Source organism: Chelon labrosus (genome assembly GCF_963514085.1).
Source record: "Chelon labrosus genome assembly, chromosome: 21".
Taxonomy (NCBI): Eukaryota; Metazoa; Chordata; class Actinopteri; order Mugiliformes; family Mugilidae; genus Chelon; species Chelon labrosus.
In genome coordinates, this window is record NC_140354.1 from 352,581 (window position 1) to 379,805 (window position 27,225).

General features: G+C 39.4%; 1 protein-coding gene across 1 annotated transcript; it reads left to right on the top strand.

Moving 5' to 3' along the window:
* Positions 1–476: 476 nt before the first annotated feature.
* Positions 477–26,930, top strand: usp36 (ubiquitin specific peptidase 36). The gene is made up of 20 exons (XM_084571194.1): positions 477–567; positions 9,758–10,023; positions 10,143–10,364; positions 10,951–11,061; positions 12,494–12,596; positions 12,680–12,747; positions 13,694–13,764; positions 13,908–13,990; positions 14,111–14,222; positions 14,311–14,451; positions 15,966–16,066; positions 16,165–16,303; positions 16,429–16,791; positions 17,148–17,369; positions 18,771–18,877; positions 18,992–19,657; positions 20,247–20,455; positions 20,726–20,914; positions 21,007–21,122; positions 24,327–26,930. The coding sequence occupies exons 2-20, from the start codon at positions 9,771–9,773 to the stop codon at positions 24,453–24,455; spliced, it is 3,405 nt and encodes a 1,134-aa protein (XP_084427320.1). The 5' UTR covers positions 477–567; positions 9,758–9,770; the 3' UTR covers positions 24,456–26,930.
* Positions 26,931–27,225: the final 295 nt, after the last annotated feature.

The following is a 27,225-nucleotide window of genomic DNA, read 5'->3' on the forward strand; positions in this document are numbered from 1 at the left end:
CGTGAAAAAAAAAAAAACTCCATTCAACGGCATAAAAATTACACCGCCTACTAGCGGTTTGGTGGCGTAATTACATAGTGACGCCAAAAAAACAAGGAATATATATATATATAGTAAATTCTCAGAATGGCCTACTGCATACAAGTAGGAAACGGAGTAAACTCTGTAGATTCTTCACGGAAGTATCAGCCAAGCTTAAGGGGCTGTGCAAATACACCAACTGTGTGTTATGGAGTTCTACTGTAAATTGATATTTAACGTTACTGACATGTCTCTCATGTTCTCAGACGTAACAATGTGTGTTTTTATTATTTTAATAAAGGCCTAAGACGTTTAATCAAATGTAAGTAATGACATGCATTTCGAGAGAACGTTGTTGTAACACTAAAACGGTTAGCATGCTTCTGTGAATAGTAAACGGCACTGGCTAGAAGTCACGTGTGGTTCTCTCCCGACAGATCAACGTCACTCTGATAATGCAGCATGGGCGAAATTACCCGACCTAGGAGATTCTGTTGAGGAAACAGAGCCCTCTACATTCAAACGTTTTGGCCGATTGGACAAAAGGTGGGTTAACGAATGAATGTATTCATATAACATGTGCTAACTGCATTTCCGTGTTAAACTAAAAGACAAGTTGCATCGACCATAGATGGTTAGCCACCTGGAAGCTGAAACGCTAATCCACGTTGCTGCATTGAGGGAGCCTGGCGTCTCGCCACGTTAGGTTAGCTCGCTGGCTAATTCGCTGCTGCTCTACAGTCTAAAAGGCAGAACACAATACAGTCGACAGCAGCGAAGTACACGAGATTAGATATAGACAGGTGTAGATATTAAGCGAATGTATTGCTACATGTTATGCGTTTATTTTAAACCCTTCAGGGCGAAATTAGCTGTGTTTAGCAACCGAACATTTAAGCCACGGTGACTGGCCTGTAGTGCTGATTCCAGTAGTTGAACAGAGGCTCCTGCTACTCAGTGGTGTTGCAGTTAGGAACCACAAGAAACGAGAACACTTGGTGAGCAAGTTGTCCTAAAAACGAAAACATTAGAGGGGTTTTATAAGTGACAGTAATAGGGGCGCTGCGTTCAGGTGACCCTAATACAGTCCGTCTTATTTTCAGTGTAGCCTATTCGCAGGGACTGATATTACCGTGGGGGCTCTAGTAGTTTGTTATAATAGCAGAAGTCGCCTGTGATTGTAATCCCGCGAGAGTCTGTTATTACGTAATTTGTAAAATATAAATTCTGCCGAAAATTACCTAACGAATGTTGCATATACTGTAAATAAAAATGGATGGAGAAGCTCCTCAAAAGTGAAGGGAAGGCAAGTAGAGCTCCCCCTGATGGTTGGCTGCAGAATAGGTCATAAGCTCCACCCCTTTCATGTTACTGGATGGGACTTGAGTCATGGTTAGGTAGGTTTGTCATTTCAGGTAGTTAAAATACTGCCGATGCATACATAGGTGTTCATTTTTTCTGATAAGTTTGGTTTTAGTTATTTGACGCTATAGGAACAGGATGTGACATGATGAATACCAGTTGCCATGCCAACCACTCTGTGAAGCGATCCCATAGGACTGTGAGAATAGGAAAAATAAATTACAGTGTATAATCCAATTAGGCACTGTCACGATAATCAATAAATCAATTAATTGTACGATAAATGAACAAACTCGATATTTTGGCTGGCCTCCATATATTGCCATGTGCATATGTGTTTGTTTTCCTCATCTCTCTCTACCAAACAGGCTGGATGACAAGAGGGTTCACTCTGTTCATCAGTCTCAGCACCTGGGTGTGTTGGTTCCATAGGATAATGAATGGAGTGAACCCTCCTGTCAGTCATCCAGTCTCTTTGTCTCAGTGGGGGGAGGCGGGGCCTCTAGCATACACAAAGAGTACAGCAGGTGAGCCTTGTGAGGAATAGAGAGTAAGGTAGCGCAAGTAGAAATTAGTAGGAATAAAAGGGATGATTTCAAAGAAGAATGCCACAGCCCCAGTGTGGGAACATTTCAGATTTAAACCGAATGAACAAGGTGAGCCCATTAACACGAATGAGCCAGTATGTCGTATTTGTTTGAAAGTAGTGGCAATGAAAAAAGCCAATACAACCAACTTGTACATGTACCTGAAACACACAGTGGGGAAAAAACCTGCAGCTCGAGATTCAGAGGAGCCTTCACCCCGACAGTCAACACTCACTGAGGCGCTTGGTCGTCAACGTAAATATAAACGAAACAGCGCAAGTTCGCTACATTACGTTTGTTTTTTTTATTTTAGGATATTTAAAAGTTCTTGACATTCCAATTACAATGTTAAATACTCCTGAGAAATAAAAGTTTATTGCTTTTGAAAGGGTGTACTTGCATTATCATGCCATATTATCATTACATTAGTAAAAAAAAAATGGTCTCAAAATAATCTTGACAATAATATCATTTATCGGCAATAAATTGTGGGACAATATATCGTCCAGCAAAATTTGTTATCGTGACAGGCCTAAATCCAATATTTCTTTTTAGCTGAGGTACATAAAGCAGAGCGCAGTATTAATCGAAAACGCAAGTGAGTCTGGTGGAATTGTGGGCGTATCATTGATAATGCGGCCGCGCGTGGCCCCACTCTTGGACTGTACTGCACAGACTCTGGCTCCAAACTAGCCTGATGGCGCTACCTGTTTTCCCGGGAAACTAGCATCAATTCGGTCAATGCAATGGAGTTAGGAAGTTGTCCATATTTATGTACGGTCTATGATATTGCCAGACAAAAAGGTCCGCAGATTATATCAGTCCCATAGGAAGGTGCACCCATTTGGGTTTTAACTATTCTTGATGACCCGCCATTGCCACCATTGGGCAGAAACTCATGGGGATGGAACTTTTTGGGTACAGACATTAAGACTGTATTGTAAATGGCAGATATATTGTTTCACTCCATCTACCTTGTTCACAGAGGGATTTTCCAGTTTTATATAGGGGGCTTCATTTACTCGCATTTTTATGTGTACAGTGTTGTCTTTAAAATAGTGTCCTTTGACCTTCAGGTGTAGGTGGACTGCTCAGTCCTGACCTGAAGAACCGCCCTCCTTAGCTGAGCCGTCCATTTGTGAAGGGGCTGTTTTGTTTCCCTGCTGTAGAAATCTATACAGTTCTCTCTGCACTGAACTGTGTAAACACAAAGCATTTGCACTGGACCGTGTAAACGCAATGCGTGTTGCTGAGTTTGAAGTGCAAAGGGATGTGGTTATTGAAAATCCTCCAGAGTTTTTTGAGACAGCTCAGGATTAATAATGTGGATATGCTAATCCAGAACAGACAAGAGAAGTGGAGAACGACAATAAAAAAAAAGTAGAATGGAGAATGTGTTGTTTTACTCGACAACACAGATATTTGGACCACGGGAACCATGCAGCCTGACATGAGCCTGACAGTTCATTTAACTGATAAGAACTGTAAATGTTTTCTATTGCTGTTTTTGAGTCACTCTTCTCGTCAGCAGCATCACTTCATTTATAGAAGAATAATGTTCATTTAAAGTGGTGCACACAACCACACATTGTGGAGAAAGAAAGCATTACTGTCTTTTAATTTTCAGTCTTTCTCCTGTCATTGCCAAGCAGTGACACTCTTATGTTTTTTTTTTGCCATATTACACACTCAGTGGTCATCTGCCCTCTGTCCTTTGGTTGTCTTCTCCTTTTATCTTTGGATTCTTGAAGGCCTCCAGTACACCTCTGTCCAAGTAAAGAGTAAAAACATTTGATATTTTAAGGCATATACACAGGCTCCATGCACAGGCTCCCATGTGGCTGGCATCAGCATCCAACAGCCCACACTGAAACTGATGACTAAAGCATGACATAGTGTTTGTTAGCATCGGATAGCCGTTAGATCAAAGACACCACCAGTCACTATCACTTGGTAGCTCGGTGTCTGGACAGTTCTTGGCAGCCGCATCCTCTTGCAAAGTTAAAGATTGTTACATACTCTGCGAGAAATTTGTTCTTGTTCTCAAGGTAAGCAAGAACAAAGATTGTTCTGGCCAGGTCATTTATACTCCACAAGAAACTCAAGTGCCGAACTCCAGGGAAGTCCTCATTAGGGGTTGAATGACTTAAAGGGGAACTGCTGTTTTTTACAACCTGGACCTTATTTCTAGCATAAAATATGGTCGTTTACTCACCCAAATTTTGTGTCATTTGCACTCGGAAATAATTAGATCAACGTAAATGCATATAGTGGGAGTGACAGGGCACCGAGATGCAGCCTCTAAATAATGCATTATCTGCCGCGAAACTCGTTCATTTCGCTAATATTTTGTTTTGATACCCTAATGCTATTCCCCGTTGAGTCCGGAGTTACCTGTTATCATCATCCGGGATCTGTAGATTGACCTACAGACCCCGGATGATGTCTTCTGACCTGTATGATGTTATCTCTGTGCGGCGCACACACCCGTGATGGTCGGCTTGTTTACCTGTAATTTGCTACTGCTAGTTTTTTGCAAAATGGCTGAATATTTTTCCGATTCTGAGGTTGTGGACGAACCATAGCAATAGCAAATTACAGGTAAACAAGCTGACTGTTGCACGCGCAACGGTGCGCGCGCCGCTCAGAGATGACATCGTCCGGGGTCTGTATGTTAATCTACAGTTCCCGGATGATGATAACAGGTAACTCCAGACTCAGCAGGGAATAGCACAAGCGTCTCATAACAAAATATTGGTGAAATGAACGAGTTTCGCGGCAGATAACGTGTTATTTAGAAGCTGTGTCTCGGTGCCCTGAGCACTCTCAGTAAATGGATATACGTTGATCTAATTATTTCCTAAATGAGTGCAAATGACACAAAAATTATTTGGGTGACTAAACAACCGTATTTTATGCTAGAAATAAATAAATACTGTGCACTGCAGACACAGTTGAAACCAGATGTTTACATACACTGCATTAAAAGACACATAAATCTTTTTTCCTCACCGTCTGAAGTTAAATCGGACTAAACCTCTCCTGTTTTAGGTCAGTTAGGATTACCAAAATTATTTCTATTTGCTAAATGCCACAATAATGAGAGAGAATTTGTTAGAGATTTTTTTATTACTTTCTTCAAAGTCTGAAGTTTACATACGCAAAGATTACTATGTCTTTAAACAATGAAGGAAAACCCTGATGATGATGTGCACACCTGTGGATGTATTTTAAGGCTACACCAGAGCCCGTCTACGGAGAGCCTCGCCACTCTCTATTAAGTCCCATTGTAACGAACAGTTCAGAAGCCGGAAGTTCACTGAGAGTGGAACTTCTCCCCTTATTAGACATTCTGGCTACACCTCAAACACACTGCTTCCTTGTTTGACATCATGGGAAAATCAAAAGAAATCAGCCAAGATATCAGGAAGAGAATTGTGGAGCTCCACAAGACTGGTTCATCCTTGGGTACAGTTTTCAGATGCTTGAAGGTTTGAAGGTGCTTGTGGCTTGAAGGTTCATCTGTTCAAACAATTATACGCAAGTATAGACACCATTGGAATGTCCAGCCATCATACCGCTCAGGAAGGAGACGGGTTCTATGTCCCAGAGATGAACGTGTTTTGGTCCGAAACGTGCGAATCAACCCCAAAACAAAAGCTAAAGACCTTGTCAAGATAATGGCTGAAGCTGGTAAGAGAGTGCCATTCTCCACAGTGAAAGGAGTACCGACATGGGCTGAAAGGCCACTTAGCGAGGAAGAAGCCATTATTCCAAAAACTACATAAAAAAAGTCAGATTACAGTTTGCAAATGCACACAGGGACAAAGACCTTAATTTTTGGAGACATGTCCTGTTATCTGATGAAACTAAAGTGGAACTGTTTGACCATAATGACCATAGTTACATTTGGAGGAAACAGGGAAGCTTGTAAGCCTGAGAACACCATCCCAACTGTGAAGTATGGGGTGGTATCTCAAGACATCAGCCAGGAATTTAAAACTTGGGCGCAAATGGGTCTTCCAAATGGATGCTACCAAATACTAAGGAAATGTATGCAAACTTCTGACTTTGAAGAAAGTAATAAATTTTTTTTTAACAAATTCTCTTTCATTATTGTGGCGTGTAGCAAATAGAAATGATTTTGGAAATCCCAACTGACCTAAAACAGGAGAGGTTTAGTCAGACTTCAGACAGTGAGGAAAAAAGGTTTATGTGTGTTTTAACACAGTGTATGTAAACTTCTGGTTTCAACTGTATGTATAGCCTATATAAATCATCACCGTCAATAGCATTAAGTAGTACTTCACAACATATTGTAAAATAATGTAGCCGGGATAAAAAAAAAAAAGGGTATATCTCTGAATCCTTTTCCATGTATAGCAGCTAAAGGTCTAATAACATCGTTTTAGTGTTACCACAATGTTCTCTCGAAATGCATGTCATTACTTACATTTGATTAAACGTCTTAAAATAATAAAAACACACATTGTTACATCTGTCCAAGAACATGAGTACAGTAGAACTCCATAACACAACTCCAAAACTGAAGATGAAGACAATGTTTTGACGCTACAGGGACATGGCTTTGGTTTATGGCAGACCTAAAATAAATAACTGCAAAAGTTCAGGCTTGCTGAAGAACGATACCAATCTGATCTGATCATTTTTAAATTGCTTAGTTACCGATACCGATCAGGACATCTCTAGTAAAAAGCGTCATTGTTAAGAACATGCTCTGCACTCATTACAAGATGCCAATTTAGCTGAAAAGTAATTGGATTATATTACAGACAAGTGTCTAGTAGCTCCTTTGAGAAACGGGTGATGTCACCATTTCTTGGAAGTAATAGCATTGCCCTATTAATACATGAAAATGCGAGACAAGATTGAGGTACAGCTGAAGAAGGTGTTGTTTTACTCAAGCCTGACTGTTCATTTTACTGATTAGAACTGTAAGATAGACAGACAGATAAATATATACTTTATTTATCCCGTAGGAAATTTGAAGCAGTAGCATCATTACACAGAGGCAAGAGGAATTGCAGTCGGCAAAAGGGTCAAAAACTAAATAAAAGTCACGTACAATGTATAAAAACTATGAAATTTACAAGTGTTATATCAATATACAATGTGTTGCTCTTCCTATGATGATGATCTTATGGTCTTCCTCTGCTCAGCAGTGGCACTGTATTATTGAAGAAGAATGCTACTTGAAGTGGTGCTCTGGTACATTTTTAAAATCTAAAAATATTGTTTTTTGACAAATTATTAATATTGACACATGAGGGGAGCACACCTTAGAATCGCAAATCGCCTATTTAACTGTCTAGATGAGTGCATTCCTGTGGGCAATGTCGTTCTTAGTTTTATCAGTATCTGTAGCATATAAAATTCAGCGTGCCATTGCATGTTCATCCCTTTTTCCCTCTTCATGACATTACTTCCAACTCCAATGTTCATGACTCTATAACTCTGGAACTCATGGCCTTTGGTAGTTTGGTGTCATATTGACCTGCTGACCTTCACGTGTGTTATGTCTACATGATGTACATCTGTCAGTAAGGAGGTTTTTTGTGTTAGGGTAAGGCTGCGTGATATAAATCACGAAAACATAAAATCATGATTCTTTTTCATTGTTATGCCACTGCTTGGCAATTGATAGTTTCTTTCTGGTTACATAGTCGTGCACCACTCTCAGTGAGCATTCTTCTTTTATAATAGTGGCGGAAAAGGAATCAAAACAAATCAACAGCAGCATAATTTACAGTCATTAGTAATAGCTTCACGTAAGGCTGCATGGTTCTACTGGTCCAGAGATCAGTTGTTAGAGTAAAACATCATCTTCTCTGGCTGTATCTCAATACTCTCTCGTGTATTGTGGTGAAAACAGGGCAATACTACCCCTGCAGAATATTTGCAACTGGATGGTTCATTCTTGCAATCACTTTTAATTATTGACTGTGTAAATGGTTACCATGTCTTTCTCAGCATGACGTTTACAGTTCTGTAATTTTCTTCCATCAGTGCCATTTTTTTGTCATTGGTGTGACACTGGAAAATGAGAGGTGAAGTTTGGTGCTTTTTAGTTGTGGTTTTTAGAGCTGGATTGGTAGCTCAAATCAGAACCTTGTAGAGATGCGCACAGCTTGCATTATACTGCCCAAAGAAGTAACTCAAACTCTTAAATTAATGACTATTCATGAAAATGATGTTGGAGAATTCTTTTAGTGCTTCAGCAAATGATTTTTGTTTCCAATAGATTACTCTGTCGATTATTTTTTCGATTAGTATACTAATCCATCCTCATGCCGCCGTCATGGCCCGTCTGCAGGCAGTCTGCTATTTTTGGGGATTAACAGCCTCGCTGTTTATCTGCCAACACATGTCATACATACACTGGTGCAAAGCTTAAATTCTTGGAATTAGAATGATGCATACCATTTCAGAACAGAATCACAACTGCAGGCTCAGTAAACATTGATGTCAGACCAGTTGCATCCACATGTATCGGCTCAGCTACAGTCCACGTCTTGCGACTCAGCTATAGTTGGTAGTCAGCTCAGTGGCTTCTTTTAAATCTCTTCTTAAAACTCACTTTTATCGATTGGCCTTCTCTTAATTTTGTTTTATTATTGTTGTATGATTACTTTGTTGTGGGTGGGTGATTTTAAATTTTAAGTCCAATTTTATTTCTCTTGGTGGTTTTATTATGTTGTTGCCAGGAAATTGTATTTGACCTGTTTTATTTATGTTGTTGTTGTACAGCACCATGTAACTTGTTTTTGAAAGGTGCTATATATTATTATTATTATATTATTTTGATATTATTAAGTGTGCAACTGCTTGGTCTTCTTTTGGCAGGTTGGAGCTACTATATACATTACTGCCCTCTGTTGAATAAGAGTATTAACAATGAGAAACATCTTTCAAGCGCCTGGCTCTCTCTCTTTAATGAATTTCCTCTCTTTTGACTTTTGAATAAGGACTTTTTAGTAAACATTGTGACATGTCCACATTTTATATGCAAATCGACGTCTTTATGCAAATTTTGAGAGACATTTCGTGCTTGAAAGAAAGAACTCAGAGCAGTCAGAGCCAGGCGTATATACAGTCAATGGTCAGAGCATTGCACTAGAGCGCGAACGGCGACTTTTATTGGTCATGTGCGGTCCCTCAAAATATAGGTTCGACTTAAATGTGTGCATAGCACCTCCTACTGCACGAGAGAATGTACAATTAGCCATAGTGTATTAGGGTATTCATATGTAATAACTACATGACACTGTAAGGGCCGGTACAAAATTCCTCAGGGGCTGGACCTGGCCAGGCCAGGGGGCCGCCAGTTGAATAGCCCAGATCTACAGTTTTACAGAAGAATCAAGATGACAATGAAAATGTTGATTCAGTTCTATTTGGCATAGTTTTATAAGTCTGCCACCTTCAGCATCTGCTTACATCGTATATGCTCTAAAGGCTTATCTTCTCCTATCCCATACCAGCAACTGATGTTTTGCATAACTGTAGTGACGTCTACAAACACCCAGCTTGCTCCTCAAATGCACTCCGTCCTTCAACCTCAGGAAATATGACCTGAAAAGTTACCTTGCAAGCACAGGGGTTCATTAATAGGCTCTTTATTTAATTGTTGAGAGATTCACTTCAATATTTATTTTAAAAAGCAGCAGTTTCTTTTCAGTCCTATTTAGCACAGAGGTGATCAAACCATGTGAAATGCTGTACAGATGATGCATTATTTTTTATTTTTTTTTTGTCTTTTTCTGTAGTGATGTTCCAAAAATGCCAATAGTGGATAAACTCAAAGAGGCATTAAAACCTGGTCGAAAGGACACGGGCGATGAGGGTGACCTCAACAAACTATTGGCCTCATCTGCCAAGAAGGTCATTTTACAGAAAATCGAGTTTGAGCCTGCCAGCAAGGGTTTCTCTTATCAGCTGGACAGCCTAAAGAACAAGTATGTGATCCTCAATCCTAGGACTGAGGGTGCTATAGGGCAGAAGCCTACAGAGCTTGTTCAAATAAAAAGGCAAGGTAAGCTCTCATATTGAGTTTTATATTCTGAAGTTTGTCTTTTGTCCTTTCAGGCTCAATTTTTGTATTCTGTATGCTACTTTGGTAATGTCAAAATATTGACCATCATCTTCTTTCAGTCTCTGAGGCACTAGCTGGGGCCCAGAGTGATGGGATTCCTGCTCCACAGAAGATGCTGTTTCCAGCGAACAAGCTTACCCTTAAATGGGAGCGTGTTTACAGGGTCGGAGCCGGCCTCCACAACCTTGGAAACACCTGCTTCCTTAACTCTACAGTGCAGTGTCTCACTTACACCCCACCACTTGCCAACTATTTACTCTCAAAGGAACACAGTCGTGTCTGTAAGTATTTGAGTTATAATACTACCAGATTTACTATCCAATTTACTGTATGTGGTTGAATGTCCCTGTGGCTGGCAAAGAAACCCGAAACAACTTAATAAAACTTAAGTTGTTTTGGGTTTCTTCCCTAAAACGGGTGCATATGATGAAAATCTATGCAGAGTTTAACCTATGCAGAAACTGTACTTATAGTTTAATATGGATGCAGTAACTGTGTCTTATAGTGAAGTTTAACCTAACCCAGCTCTAAACAAGTTTTAGGCTATCAGTATAACAGCACCAATAAATGGATGTAGGTACACTGAGATGTGCGATGCAAGCCTTTTCTGCTGAAAAACCCAACATCTGATGCGTAGGAAGAATGGCTTCAAGAAAAAACAAATGTGGAATGACCCCAGACCTGAATCCTATAAAAAGTCTGTGGGGTGAGCTGAAAAAGGCGATGCACATTAAATACCCATCTCCATTTTACAGACTTGAAAGATTTTTGACACTGGGATATGAATGTATTAAAATGTTCACCTTTAGAGTTACAATGACAAATTTTTATTCACTAAGTGGCTCAAATTCTCTATTTTTGTTTCAGGTCACCAGTCAGGCTTTTGCATGATCTGTGTAATGCAGAACCATATCATCCAAGCCTTTGCCAACACAGACAATGCCATAAAGCCGGTGTCTTTCATCAGAGACCTAAAAAGTAAGTACTTTTAACATTGCATGATTGTGTCATAGCAGTGTGCGCCTACCAGATTTAATGCACATTGTGCTAAGATTCCCTGGTACCTGGGTTATTCTACAAAAAAAAAGATAAATCTGAATATTAATGAAAAATTTTTTTTTTTTTATAATTTTCAATCACTTATATATCTTCTGGAATAAAAAACAATGTATCATTTAAAAATGGCCCGCCTTCCCAGTTGAAGTTTTCTACTTTCACCAACTATTGAGGCCAAAAAAGACCTAAACTAATATAAAGTTTCACTTCATTATTCTTGAATCGATTTTATTCAATATGTTTAACATGTCAGGCGGCACAGTGGCGAGGTGGTTAGCACTGATGCCTCACAGCGAGAAGGTCGAATCCATCTTTCTGTGTGGAGTTTGCATGTTCTCCCTGTGTCTGCGTGGGTTCTCTCCAGGTACTCCGACTTCCTCCCACTGTCCAAAGACATGCTGGTTAGGTTAATTGGTGATTCTAAATTGGCCTTAGGTGTGAGTGTGAATGGCTGTGTTAGCCCTGTGATAGAGTGGTGACCTGACCACCTCGAATCCGGTGACAGCTGGGATAGGCTCCAGCAGACCCCGCGACCCTTAACAGGAACAAGCGGTCACAGAAGATGAATGAATGAATGTTTAATTTGTTGAGTTTGATCTCCTTCGATGTTTTCTCTGCTTTATGCATGCCAGTGATTTGACCCTTCTCAAACAGACTAACATCTTTTCCACAACCACGCGATGTGTCTCTCGATGTGGTTGTTTAAGAAAATGAGAAGCTGCTCATTGCATCATTTGGGGTTAAATAACTTGTTGCCAGCTGAAAGATAATCGACAATACAGTAATTATCCAATAGGAGGCTCGTACCGATTTGCTTAGTTAAATCCAGGTATCAACTTTGTTTTGTCCAGGCAGTATATTTAAGGCTCTTATGAATACACACCAGTCTATCAATCTAAGGTAAAAGGGTTAACGGAAGTACAGTTTATGCTTATGTCTGGACATTTTACCAAAAGAATTTACAAAATTATATTTATTTATACTATGTTTTATAACCTAAGGTTCATAGTTTTCCATTTGTTCTAATAATGGGTAGACCATAGCCATATGTTGGGGTTACTGACCAATGAGCTATACGCACTCAGTGCTCTGGGTTTTTAGAAATGTGCTTTACATATCATATATAAGTATTAAAGAGGACATAACTGCTGTGTTACAAGCCTGGATATGGGTACATGAGTACAGTACCTGACCGTTATGTTGTTTCCTGAACTGTGACTTTCCTTCATTTATACTTTTTGACTCAGTAGCATGCTAATGCAAGAATAAATGTCATGAAACATTTTTTTTCATTCCCCTGGATATATGGTTGAAGACCTTGCACAACTCTTACATGCATATTTGTCACCCACAGAAATTGCCAGACCCTTTCGCTTTGGGAGCCAAGAGGATGCCCATGAATTTTTGCGGTACACTATTGATGCCATGCAGAAGGCTTGTCTCAATGGCTACCCCAAGTAAGGCTTTATTGTGATTAAAAGTAATTGTTCTAAAAACTCCTAAGTCGATAATCGCTTGCTTGTTCTTTTCCTGTTTTTAGGCTTGACAGGCAGACCCAGGCCACAACCCTGGTCCACCAGATCTTTGGAGGCTACCTCAGGTCAAGAGGTATTGACTTTTTCCACAGACAGAAGTGTCGGGAAAAATTGTATGTGTTCTCATTGTAACATCTGGTATTGCATTATGTATGTAACACCCTGCACACCAGACCAAGTGTAAGTCAACAAACTGGCTTATTGAACTGCAGTGCACATCTTTATTATATTAAAGGGCCTAGTCAATGAAATGAGTCCTCATAGCCTCTGATTTAGGAATCAGGGGCAGTTGCTCTTTTTGGCAGTTAATTTCCTTATTTGGCATCTCCACCTCCATTGATGCGTGTGTATTTGGGGGCAAATGCTTGATTAAGAAACATTGTGAAGCTCTTTGGGTAACAGTAAGCGCCACTATAAGTGATGTTTTTTCATTAGTAATGAGAGCCTTTTAAAATACTCTGTCCTTGTAGCTGTTAAAATTAATTAAATCTTAGTAAGAATTGACAAATTAAAGTATTTAATATGAGTACATGAGTGTGATTTTGTGTTAATTATTGATCCGGTCACACTGATGTATGTGGAGCCATGTGTGTAGTTAAGTATGTTGAGAGAGAGTACCGGTGTCTTCATTTACCTTTATTACCAGAGATTACGGTACATTGGGAAACTTCCAGGGTTGAAGTTATCATCACAATTTTGTGCAGATCTGACTAACATGAGGGTAGAGATCCATTAGAGACAATACCTGTTAAAACATTGTACTGTGCCCCAGATGATGTCAGGGATTATTTGAATACAGAGTGCAAAACTGAGATTGGATCTGGACACACATTTGGAGACGCATGTTAAGGTCAGGATCTGAACACATGTACCTAAAGCTGGCCACTTGTGATTGGATAGCCCAGATTGGATTTTAATGCAAGATCTGAGCAGGCCCTAAGGCAAAAAAATGTATTACGAATGTACAGACCTTTCAAGTGTTTGTTAAAGAGTCACATTTGTGTTTGTTTGTCTTCCAGTAAAATGCTCTGTTTGTAAAAGTGTGTCAGACACTTATGACCCTTACCTGGACATTGCTATTGAGATTCGGGTATGTAATACAAGATCTTGGTACCTCAACTCCCATTGAATTCATAATTCAATAAGAATAGACATATTTTTCAATTAAATGCATAATTTTGAATGCCTCGTTGTCAATATGTTTCAGTAACACCAAGTGTTTTTATCTTCTAGCAAGCAGCAAACATAGTGCGAGCCCTCGAACTCTTTGTTAAACCAGATGTATTAAGTGGAGAGAACGCCTACATGTGTGCCAAGTAAGTTCAGTTTATGTAGTCTGACAACATCGCAAGTAAATATTTAGGGAATGAAAATTTGTATCCAAAATAACATGTATTCAGATTAAAAATAAACATCACTGTTTTTTTCTCCATTAGGTGTAAAAAGAAAGTTCCGGCCACCAAACGCTTCACAGTCCATCGTACATCAAATGTACTGACTCTGTCACTGAAGAGGTTTGCCAACTTCAGTGGAGGAAAAATAACAAAGGTAAAAAAAAATTAGACCATTGAATGTGTGAAGGACCTGTCTCTTTCCTCAGTGTGTCTTATTTCTCTTTTTTTCCCCTCTCTTTCAGGATGTTGGTTACCCAGAATTCCTGAACATCCGCCCCTTTATGTCTCAGAACTCAGGCGATCCTGTCATGTACGGCCTCTACGCTGTTCTGGTGCATTCTGGTTACAGTTGTCATGCTGGCCATTACTACTGCTATGTCAAGGTGAGGTGACAAGAAGCCATCTTCTTTTCAGAGGGGCTGATTGACATGCAAACAAAGACGAAGCAGAGAAGTGATTTAAAATTAATGCTATTAATTGATATTGGAGAAACGATAAAGATTCAAATAGAATATTGAATGCCTATAGCAACAAAACAATTTCCTTGAAGTATTAATAAAGTATGCTGATTCTGAGTCTGATATAACGATAAAATTAAAGTAGTTCCCTAAATGTAATTTTCACTTTAGCACATTTTTTGTTAAAAACTGCTCTATACAAACTGCAGTGCTTATTAAAGAACAGTTGCGCATTTGCATAAGTCTTCAGTGCTGGTCGGTAAAACTTGGTAGGATACTGGAATAAAAACACATACAGTGGAATGGAGCAGTGTGTTGCCCAAGATTTTGGTACTAGTTCCTGCCCCCTTTTCGTCACCACAACTAAAAAGCAGGCAGTTTAGACTCCTGCGTTCAGTTGACACAGAAGCTACGGCGATAATGCAGACACCTGCTCAGACCTACGCAGAGCATGGGGAGGTGCACGTCATGTACAGCTCTATGTCCGTGCAGGCTTTGTGTAGGGGTCTGCGTTGTCGCCTCTGCATCAACTTAATGCAGAAATATAAACCGCTTATAAATGACTAGCACCGGGGTTGGCTACGTTTGTAGGTCCTTGCATTTAGGTCCTGCAGTATCATATAAGCGCCCTAAAAGAGCCTTAAATAGTAGAGGTGGACTGAGACATCAATAATGAGCCACTTACGGTACATACTTACCTCTCCCCAAAAAGTTTCTCCCCCATTCAGACCTTGAGTTTCTCTTCTTTAATGATTGAGAACCATTAACTGAGTAAAGACCACCCAGGTTAATGTTAAAAACATTCCCAAATTTCAGGTGCAAATGGGTTTCAGGTAAACTTGATAGTATATCCAGAATCAGCAGTCTTTATTGTCAATATGAGAACATAACAAAAGTTTGCAAACACTCCCAGCTTAAGAGGCACACATATAAATAACACAACATTTAAACACTTACGAAAAATATAAAACACCCTTAAAAAGAAGAAGAGATGTAAATAAATTGCAGCTTAGTGCAAGTCCCAGTCTATGAGATTATGTGAGTGTGTGATTGTCCTACTGCTGAGGACTGGTTGTCCGTTTGATTGTCAGTAGGGCTATGTGTGCGGTTCCTGTACAACTTTCCTGATGGAGGCGGTACAAACAGTGTGTTGCCTGGGTGGGTGGGGTCTGTCGCAAAGTGTCTGGCCCTCTTCTGGACTCGGGCAGCGTAAACTGAGTCCAGGTCACCAGCCGGGGTGTAGTTTCAGATGTTGTCAAATAAAAACCTAAACCCATCACTGGTTAGTCAAAACTAAGCCACATGGATGAAGGGTGAAATATCTAAAAGAAACCTCCACTTGTCCACTTGCCTTCATTTTAGTGTTATAGACCATTTGTTGCTTGTTGCTTTATTTTAGATGTTGATCTTTCTAATATATATATTTTTTTTCCTCCTAGGCAAGTAATGGACAATGGTACCAAATGAATGATTCGATTGTGCACTCGAGTAACATCAAAGTGGTCTTGAACCAGCAGGCTTATGTGCTTTTTTACCTGAGGTAAGATACTAGTGAGTACTGTAACAGGTAAAAAGGATGTTTTCTGTGCCTCCTGCTTATATGATCAAATAAATAAGAGTACTTTATTTGCATTAAAGAATCCCTGAAACCAAGAAAACTGCTGATGGGCACACAACCAAGCAGGATATGTTACATTCTGGCAAGAATAATGCATCATCTGAACAGATAAAGAGGGCCAGCCACAATGGACCGCTCTCCTCCCCGCAGGTCACAAAGGTATAAGAAAATATTATAATTTACCTTAAGTATTTTGTGGAATTACGAAAGTCTTTCTACTGCAGTATTTAATATTTATATTAAGTGCTATATTTTTTTAATGAAAGTTTAACTCCTTTTGACAGAAACTTGAGCCGGCACAACTGCGTAAGATCCAGTCTATGGATGGTGGTTTGGGTTTGCCTATTTCCAGGAATGGTGTGAATAGTCATTCACAGCCCAAACTTTCCAGCTGGACATCATCCTCCAATGGCTCACAAAAGCTTCCAGGTGGACCCACAGTGATTGATGAACCTTTCAAGAAGCTGAAGAAACCCTCTTTTCTGAGCCAGGTGCAGTGCCGCAGCAGCACTCCGACCCCTTCCAACAACGGGGTCTGCAGGACAGAGGGAGATAAAAAACATGGTGGCATGGTTAGAGGAATGCCAACATCGACATTGGTTAAGTCTTTGACTGACTTTTCCTCTGTTAACACCATTGACTCAAAGGTACAATATCCTCTACAAAAGAACCAATACAAACTTACATGAAGCAGCATTACTTTTATCATCGGATGACATCTTTTAGATGGGTCTTTGTGCACCAAGCATGCCTGTCAAAACAGTTATGGAGTATAAATTGTAGATTTGTTATTACTTTTGATTATCAGTCTTCCAAATAGTTTGATCAATCAATCATTTAAAAAGTGTGATGTTTCCATCACAATTAGCTTAAGTCAAAAGTGTTAACAACCATGTGCTTGCAGCTTAGACATCGTTACTGTGGAATTTAAGAAGATGCATAGTTCTATTTGTGTGTTAACAGAGTTATAACCACAGTCATTAATTGTCTTTCTTTTGGCTAGGACTCTGTTGGTCCCAAAAATACACCAATAGGAGAGATACCCCCCTCTCCTCGGAAAGACTCCAATGGCATGATTTCTCCAGCCAGGAGCGTGGAACGCTCGCAGAGCATAGAGGAACAGAAGACGGCAAAAGTCAAAACGCCGGCTCTCAGCATCACATCTGAAGCCACCAGCGCCATGTCACCTCCACCTGCCAAAAAACTTGCCCTGTCAGCCAAGAAGGTGAATGTCATTCCCATCCACATCAGCAGCATGACTTCCTGTCTTTGTAAGATAAGAAAATCCCTTATACAAAACAGTACTAAAAAATATAATATAAATATTGCCGCAGATTGACTTATTATTGCACACATTATTGCAAGTAGGAGTTATTGGTAATGCTGAGATTGCACAGGGTTATTGTTTCTGTCATTCATTATAAGTGTGTTAGTGCCTACCCTTCTGTCCAGTATATTGTTCAGTTGAACACTCAGGTGCTCATAAGAGTTTGCCATTTCAATGTCAATTCCCTGCATGATCACTGCTATGTAGGGTGACTTTTTCCACCGCCAGTACTTTGGTTTTACCTGAATTGATCTGGACGCACTTTTGCTCACTTGTACTCCTCTTTGTCCTCATCTGGAGTGAGGCCAACAACTGCAGAGTTGTCAGACAGCTTTTGTAGATGGCAGATGCCTACATGGTGTGTGAAGTTTGCAGTGTAGGGGGAAGGGACCCAGGACAGGTTCATGTTCAAGACATAGTCATGCATCCCCATGAACTGTGAGTGATGATGAGGTGGTCCAATGGTGTTTCATTCCTGTGCACACCAACTTGTCCCTCAGAAGGGTGGGCTGTATTACCCTAATTTTAATTTGAGAAGAGCCTTTATATGAGTAGTGGGGGAGTTGGAGGTCAAAACCACTGTACCATCCTGGTGGGTGCAACACACTCCAAAGAGAAATTGATGTAGTCTTTTACACAGTACCTGAGACTGTTATTCCCATGAAACTCACAAAAAACTTCCCACATAGCTGTCTCTAAATCGTCTTTCGGGGCATCATCAGCCTCATCAGACTGTCTTTTCACTTCGGGCGAAATTTTGCAAGAGAAGCAGCCAGAAATACTAAAGCAGAAACACTTTACTACCAAGCGGACCAGTCACAGCTCTTGCGGTCTGTGCCGCAGTGCATAGTTACATTTCTGGGGAGGTGCGGAGCGCTAGGTTCTGCGCTGTCGCCATAGCTTAAACCGCCTATTATTAACAATGTTACAATAACATGGCTGTTGTCACTCCACACCACTTATTCCCAAGCATACCAATGATTTCAATTAGCAGTTTTATGAAGACAAATCTCATTGTTCTGCTATATGTAATGGGTTATTTCTCCAGTATATCTGTCTAATCAACCACATGTTAGCACTTGTTTAGAGTTTGTCTTCTTTTCCTTTAGTTTGATCTTTTTCCTAACCATTTCTAATTCTTCTCTGCCATACCATTTTTTTTCTTTGTTTTACTCCCTCTTCCATCTTGTCATACCTTTAATCCACTCTTTTCCTTATTTGATTCTCTTCCTTGTTTTTGTCACATTCATGACTATTTTCTTTAGACCACCAAGTTTTTATTTATGTCAATAACTGCAGGCTCGCAGCCGGAGTCCGAGCAGCATTGATGTTCTGTCCCTTTTGCCATGCCAGCTGTCCAGTGACTCCATACATGACTCCCTCGCCTTTGCCACACCTACCCATAGGTATGAAGTGTGAACCTGATTAGGGGATAAGCAATGTAAAATACAGACTTGTCTGTCCAAATGTCAGTGCTTAAAAGACCTGCCCACTCAAGATGTTTTCTTTTTTCTTTCTAGAACTGCTCCCTTCCATTCACCTAAAGCCCAGTCATCTAATTTTGCCCAATCAACTGGATCATCCAAAGAGCTGAGCCCTGATAAACGGTCCCATTTCTCCATACAGCAAAAGCCAAATGTCAGCTTTTCTTTTAAAACCAACGAGCTTCACTGTCCAGGTCCTAAGTCTTCCGCCCTTAACTCTGTGGTCCAAGAGCCAGACCTCAACAACCCTCCAGATCATAAAGTCAAACAAAAGAAGAAGAAAAAGAAGCGACAGCATTTTGAGGTGGAGGGTGACACTGAGCCATTCGCTTCCCCAACTCCAGTGACACAGTTCAGCCCTTTGAAGTCAACCAGGGAAAAGAAGTGCAAGAAGAAAAAGAAAAAACAGAAAAGGGAGAATGAGGATGGAGAGAAAAACAAGCAGAGGGAGCATGTTCCATCTCATTTGGAAAGCTCGAACCAAGAAGAGGATTGGTGTCAGAGTGGTATATGGTGTCTAACACCTCCTTTAGATGCAGAACAGTCTAAACAAAAAACACAATTATCTGCCACAACCTCAACATGCTGTGCATCAAATCAAAAAGAACAAGAAAAGAACCATGTGTTTGAGAAGAAGAAAAAGAAAAACCAACTAGGAGTGGCTATGCAGGACACATCTTATGAATGCTCTGCATCAGAAAGGTGGGTGTTTTTTTGTGATGTATTTTTGTTTGTTCCATTTAAAAACTGTTACCTGAAGTTAAATCTTGAGCTCATGATTTAGTCTTTGCTTCTATAACACCCAAAAGGCTCTTTTTATCAAACTGTCCTCAAAGCGCTTTCAAAAATACTTTTAATGTAGCCAGTGCTCTACCTAAGAACTACACCAATAGCCATATCAACATGACCACTGACAGGTGAAGTGAATTATACTGATTATCTGGTTATCATGAAAGCGCTGAAAGAGGGAAGTCATCTGAGTAGATGGTGTGTAGTGGACAGACGAACGGAGACTTTTCTGTGCTTGTCCAGCCACTTAGCGTCTCTGGGTACAGAACTACACCATACGTATGTGAAGTGACACGTCCTTGTAAAATATGACGGCACCAAAATGAACACCAGTGAATGTACATGACATGTTGACTTGGCCTCCAAATTCCCCAGATGTCAATCCAGTCCAGCATCTGTTGGATGTGCTGGACAGACAAGTCCGATCTACAACTTTACGACTTAAAGGATCGGCTGCTAATGTCTTCTAAGGTCATCTCATATCTACTTTTTTCTCCTACAGCAATTGTGAGATGAAGACCATGGACATTCAGAGCGATAAAGGGGATATGGTGATGCTGAATAAGAAAAAGAAATTAAAAAGGAAGAGGCTAAAAGAGTTGCAACAGTGTGAAGATAATGAGCATTGTTCTGACTTTAAGCCTGAAGCAGTGGAGCCCCCTCCCAAAGAGAACACCACAGAGGAGGGCAAAATAAGTAAACAAAGCACAGGTATGTAAGTGTGTGCTTAAAATACCCATGCATTTGTGCTTTGGAAATTCAAATGTATAAACTTGCTGCCTATCCTATTCAGAATGTAAATTGCTCTTCGGTATAGACTCCGAGCCATTTGCAAAATAATCACCCTGCACTATCAAAGCATTTCTTTCGTGTGACCAGTCACTTATCTTTTATGCAAATAAAGTATGAACCATTGCATTTGAGAATGTCAGATTTGGCCATAATTCTGTTTTACTTCTGGTTGTTATATTTGCACTCCAGCTTCAGTGGTTGTGTGGGACAGCCACGTGAAAGACGGCTATGTATGCAGCAAGACACGGACAACTGTGGAAGGTGCCTTAGGAGATGCCCCGACACATGTTGCTTCTGTAGCCTGGGATGGGAGAAAGACAAGTGGTGTAGTGGAAGAACTGCTGAGGAATGCCACAGATAAAGCCTATGGAGCCAACAGTGAGTGGTGATTCTTTGAAATTATCGAGTTTTTAGCTAAAGCTGTTTAGCTTTTCAATGCATTAAAAAGTAATTTTTTTTCTCTTATCTAGCCCTCAGTTGGGACGGTGAGGTCTCTGCTATCAGTAGAGATGCTATTAAAGATGTCCACAATTCCAAGTGTGACACTGTGATCGATGAGTGGGATGAAGACTTTGACAGGGGAAAGGTGAGAAATTGGAAAAGTAATATCAGAAATTATAGTGCTTCTTACGTGTTCAAAGACGAGTTTAGGGCTGCCAGCCAGGATGAATCAGTGTTTCCCACAAGATTTCGTGAGATTTAATGGGATTTAATAGTGTATTTGTGGCAATTAGCAGCAGTCTGTGCAGTTCAGATACAGGAATACTAAACATAATGCTGTTGAGCCTTGGCATTTTATAGACAAATGTGTGATTGAATAAAGTATTAGTGGATTTAACTGTACTAGCTAGCTCTTATAAAGTTAAGCTATTTCACGTTACAAGTCATTTCATCCAGGTTTTGACCAATTCTCTTAAAATTTTTTAAAATCTTTATAGTGTAAAAAATCAAGTGCACAACTAGTGGTATTTAAATGGTGGCAATAACATCAATTTTTATTTGTGAATAACACAAATAGCTTCACATGCTATGTGTGTCCCGTATGCTGTTTGTGACATTTCTTCCGTCTTTCAGGAGCAATATAAAAAACAGGCACGAAATAGTTTGAGAGGTGCAAAAATATTTCGATTCGTTATGGGACCATGACGCCGTAAATTAGACCCTGGCGGGCAGCCATAGAATCAAGAATCTAGAATCCTTTATTGTCATGTGTCATTATGTGAAAACGAAATTATTAAATAGTGCAAATATAAAAACAATACAATAAGCACTAAAAATAAAATAAAATAAAATTATCACTGAGACTTGCATCGTACAATCTCCCCTAACTCTTCACTGGCTTCTCTGCACTGTGGGCACCACCTCATAATTTATAACAAATTTAAAGGTGCACCTATTCTTTTCCTCACCAGAGACCAAATCCTGTGGGTACAAATAATCCATTCATTTTCAATTTTTAAATCTCTCCATTTCTTTTGTTCCATAAATGGTATCGTCACAAGAGGTACTAGCGGGCACGCATGGTTCTCCAATCCAATACAGTTTGTTTCCTCATCTTGTACTACCCATTCGACAATGCTACGAAGTTGCACCGCCCAATAGTATAGGTTCAAACTAAGCAAACTAAGACTGCCTTTTTCCTTTAGGCTTGATGGCAACTTCTGTCTAATTCTAGGCTTCCGCTTTTGCCAAATAAAACCAGATATCATTTTATCCCACATTTCAAAATTGGAAGCCGGTATCCAAATAGGCAGCGACTGGAAGAGGTATGTCAAACGAGGAAGTATATTCATCCTCAGTATTTCAATTCTACCTAAGAGGGACAGAGGGAGAATCTCCCGTCAAGTCAAGTCTGATTTTATTTGTGTGATTAATCTGCCATAGTTTTTATTAAATAATTGTGAGATTTGTGTTGTAATCATTATGCCTAAATATCTGAATCCCCTATTAGACCAATTAAATGTAAAATGTAAGTCTGTTGGCCACTTGCCTACTAACACAAAGGCCTCCGATTTTGTTTCGATAACTTTGTAACCTGATATTTCCCCAAATTCCCCTAAACAGGTCAAAAGCGCTGGAATTGAATTCAAGGGGTCAGTAATATACATCGTCGTGACATTGTCCGCATACAGTGAGATTTTATGAATCACTCCTATTGATACTCCATGAATTCTAGGGTCTGTTTTTATAATTTCTGCTAAGGGTTCGATTCTAATAGCAAATAGTAAGGGCGAAAGGGGACATCCCTGTGTAGTTCCTCTTTTCAAGCCGAAGGTCTTCGATGTATATCCATTTACCCGAACTTTTGTCAAGGATCATGAATATAACACACCAATCCAACTGATGAAATCTGGATGAAATCTCAATTTTTCCAATGTGTGTTCCAAATACTGCCGATCTACCCTATCAAATGCTTTATCAGCATCGAGGCTGAGAAGCATTAAGGGTTCCTGTTTTTGTTTCACCACTGAGATCACATTTAAAGTTCTCCTAATATTGTTTATCCCTTGACGACCCGTTATAAACCCAGTTTGATCTGGTTTGATTATTGTATGTATACACTTTTGAATTCACGGTGGTTAAAATTTCTGCGTCGCAGCAGAGTAAACTTATTGGTCTGTAGGAGGAACACTTTGTAGGGTCTTTGCCTTCTTTAGGGATTATGGATATTATTGCTTCAGACCAAGATTTTGGGGGGTCGTTGTTTGTAAGAGCGTAATTAAATATTCTTTGTAAGAGAGTCATAACCTCATCTTGGAATCGCTTGTCAATAAGAATAAGAAAACCTTTAATAGTCCCACAATGGGGAAATTGCAGTTTGCAACAGCATACAGAAATGACAGAGATAGAACAGATAATAGACATAATATGGTTTTAATTTTCTGTTTTGTTGTCTGAATCCTCAGAGTCGTAAAGAGTCTCAAAGTAAACAGAAAAAGCTTCAGCCATGTCTTACGGTGGAACAGTGTTTTTTTGGTAACAGGATTCACTACCTTTGCCACCGTGCAATTTGCTCGTTCCTTGTGCAGTTGAAATGCTAATAGCCTGCTGGCCCTATTTTCTGATTCATAATATTTTTGGTTGGCAAAACATAATGCACCCTCAGCTTTATGTGTCAATAAATCATTTAATGTTTGTCTATACTGGCTAAGAGATTTCAATTGACTGGGCTTTTTATACTACCTGGGACTCTAAAAAAGTCTATGTGGTACTGACCCAAAAGCATTAGCCAGGTCTAGATATATGAGGAGTGGCACATGCTCTGTCTTCCTTGAAGTCCTTTAGTCCACAATGACCTCCTTGGTCTTGCTGGTGTTTAAAACAAGGTTGTCGTCTGAGCACCTCTCTGTCAGGTGTTGGATCTCCTGTCTGTAATGGGTCTTTGTCCGATATGATATAATTCTCAACACCTGAGGTCTGTTGGTAAGAAACTCCCTGATCCAGAGGCACATAGAAGCAGACAGTCTTAGGTCATAGTATTAACATTTTATGGGAAACCCACCTGATGCATTGTTCTTGCATTTGTGGACTTTTTGATCTGCACAATTGGGATCTGATAAAAAAAAAAAAAAACACGGCAACTCTTTTTATGCACATAGTCCAATGCAGCACCATTGCTGTCTCTCTGGAGAGATTGTTCACATTTTCATTGTTCTTTCACTTCCTTCATATATGTCAGTACAATACATTTACTTGATTTCTGGTGTGACTGGGCCGCTGATCTTGAGAGTAAGTTCAGATTGATCATAATCCAGTGTTGACTCATCACTGTTCTCCCCTCCACAAACAGGTGAAGAAAATAAAGAACTATAAAAGAGAGAAGTGGAGAAGCGGCAGCAGCATCTTCCAAAAGATCCAGGACAGGCGGAACAAGTGGTCTGTAACAGGAGGGAAAAGAGTATTTGCAGTCCGCCGCTGAAAGTCCAGATTGCTGCTGAGTTCTTTCTGACTGTAAACTGAAATGACAATACTGTATACCAAACCTCTGATCCTTGTCTTTATTTTTAATCTCTTGTGTTCTGTTCAGTTCATCAAATTCAACAACGTGCCAAAAGTAGCACAGCTGACTGAACAGACACCTGACAGTACTTTCAATCTTCAGGTTAAACTAACTAACCTGAAATGTTGTTTACTTTAGCCAGCTGAATTTTAACCATTTACAGCCCATTTAATCCTGAGTCTCATGGATTACTTTGTATTTTGTCATCTGTTGGGCCTTGGTTTTTGCCCCTAAAATTGGCTACTATGAAATGAAATATGATTATTTGTTTATTTTTATTTTTATTTTTATTTTTATTTTTTGAAGAAAAGGCTGTCACTCTGTTTCTTGTGCTAAAAGCTATACATAATCTCATAACATGCGGTGCTGTTGTTGACAAATAGGTTCCGTAATGAAACATTAAAAAGGTTAATTTTTTTTAAGCCTTCTGCAAAAAATCTGTAAAATTCTATACAAAATTCTGACATTCAAAAAATATTTATACGTTCAGTGTCATCAATTTAGATTTCTTTATCTTTTCTCTTTTTTTATGCATTGTCATGATTTTACATTTTGCGTGCCATTTGTTTTGTTTTTAAGGACCACATTTTACCTGCATTCTCTGAATTTCTAAACTGGTTCAAAAATGTGCTCGGTTGAATTTTGTTTTAGTTCTGTAATCTTGGTTATGTGCCTTTTTTGTTGTTCCTTATAAAATTCATTTATTTCATATTTATTATTAATGCATTTTAGACCACGACCGGATCCCCTTTTTGTAAAAAAAAAACACTTCAGCTGTGGATGCACCGATGCACTCAATATTGAGCAATGCATTGGATTATTTTTATTGTGTATCTAGAGGTGCATCGTAGATCAGTGACACCTCATAGTTCAGTGTGCATTGTAGAGACTGGGGTTTCTGAAAAAGCTCAGGCAGGAGCAGTTCTTTAACTATGTAGCTCATTACATCAGTACAACAAATTGTTCTTCACCAATAAATTGACATTAAAGGGTTACGTTTTATACTTCAGACACTGTGTTCCAATGGGACTGCCACACGATAATTGTATTTTATATTTCTATGCAATTTTCTGACTGTCATGCTAGTCATCTACAAACTGGGCTGAGACTCAGGAACGCAGACCTCCTCTATCCCATGTTTCTGTTTCATATCTAAGTAATGCCTCTTTGTAAACCTCACTGTTGCATCTTGTACATCTTATAGAATCTGTTTTATACAAGGTACTTAAGGTGTGGAAACCATGGGATCATTTTCAATCAATCTGGGCACAGAAATATAATAACAAAACGCTTTGACTGTACAGTCCATCTTGAGCTACTTATCTTGAGTTTCCCTCCATTGCTGTAAAGATTTGCCCATGTGTTTCTTTTCATTTTAGAGACTTTGACTTGATGATCAAAAGTGCAAGATTTAATGTTATAAATATATAATTTAAAGAAGACAGATCTTTAATGCGTCACTAATTCTTGGAGTAGTTGGTGTTCGCGAATAAGAGGTCTGTTTTCATGCAAGATCTTTCCAGTATCTCTTATGTGTACAGTAAGTCTATGGCAGGCTCATTCCCGTAGAATGTTGGGCTTTGACTCTCAAACTGTCAAAGAGGAAGTTCTACTAGAATGACTGGATTGTCCACATGTTTGCATTGTTGGTTCTGTATTTTACACCACCTTTTCTGACCAAGGAAGAGACCTTTCATAATAAAAGTAGCTTTTAGAATATCATAGTAGATATTGGGGAAAGGTGTAATAAAGCAGACTTTGAGTTGACTGTATTTTTACTGCTTTGAATATTGAATTATTCCTCCTTAGTTTCTTAAAAAAAAAAAAAAAGATAATGTGTAAAATGTAAATGAAATGGTAAGGTAAATGGTGTTGCATTTATGTCCTTGTACTCAAAGTGCTTTACAGTCGCTATGATATAGCTACCCATTTGTTGACACAACCAGCAAGCACTCGAAAGCAACATGGGGTTCTGGGTCTTGTTCAGCAACGCTTGTGTCTGTGATTCCGTGATCAGACATACGAGACTTCTGGTTCGTGGACAAATGAGAACAATAAGCTGCAAATCAATTTAACCCCATGTTTCATGAGAACATTGTAGATTATTACTTAGGACATCCAAACTATATAGGAACACACATGAAATTGTAGTGTGTGTGTAGTAACCCAAATAATATAAGAATAATGTCTGCAGACTGATTATTAAGCCCCAGGCTCTTACCATTGGTGTCACTGAGGTCTGACCCTTGACACTTTGTTCAAGGTGTACATCACATAATAATTAGCTAATAACTAATGCAGTGAAAAAAAGTTGCAGCACACAAAAAGCTTAAGTTGGAATCAAAAAATGAGGTATGCCCCCAATAGTTCCAAACACTGAAGAATTTCAGCATTATACCCCTTTCATTATCAGTGTTTACCAGGTATATTCACTGGTAACTTGATGAAATTCCTGTAATGTTGGCATTATATTTTGTTAACTGACATCTCCTGAATCTAATAGTTTTATTTTAGCTGACCAGTTTTTAGTTTCAGTTTATGTTTATAGCATTATTATAGCTAGTTAGATTCTATTTAAATGTGTTTAGTCAATATATTATGTACATGCACAGCCATACAAAACAAAAGTAATGGTGAGGGTAATTTGACACTTCCCCATGCCGAGAGGCTGGCAAGCACACAAGTGAGG

Coding starts and splice junctions, on each gene's coding strand:
- usp36 (XM_084571194.1), top strand. CDS start 9,771: ATGCCAATAGTGGATAAACTCAAAGAGGCATTAAAACCTGGTCGAAAG. Junction 12,748..13,693: donor AGGCTACCTCAGGTCAAGAG/GTATTGACTTTT, acceptor TTTGTCTTCCAG/TAAAATGCTCTGTTTGTAAA. Junction 13,765..13,907: donor ACATTGCTATTGAGATTCGG/GTATGTAATACA, acceptor TTTATCTTCTAG/CAAGCAGCAAACATAGTGCG.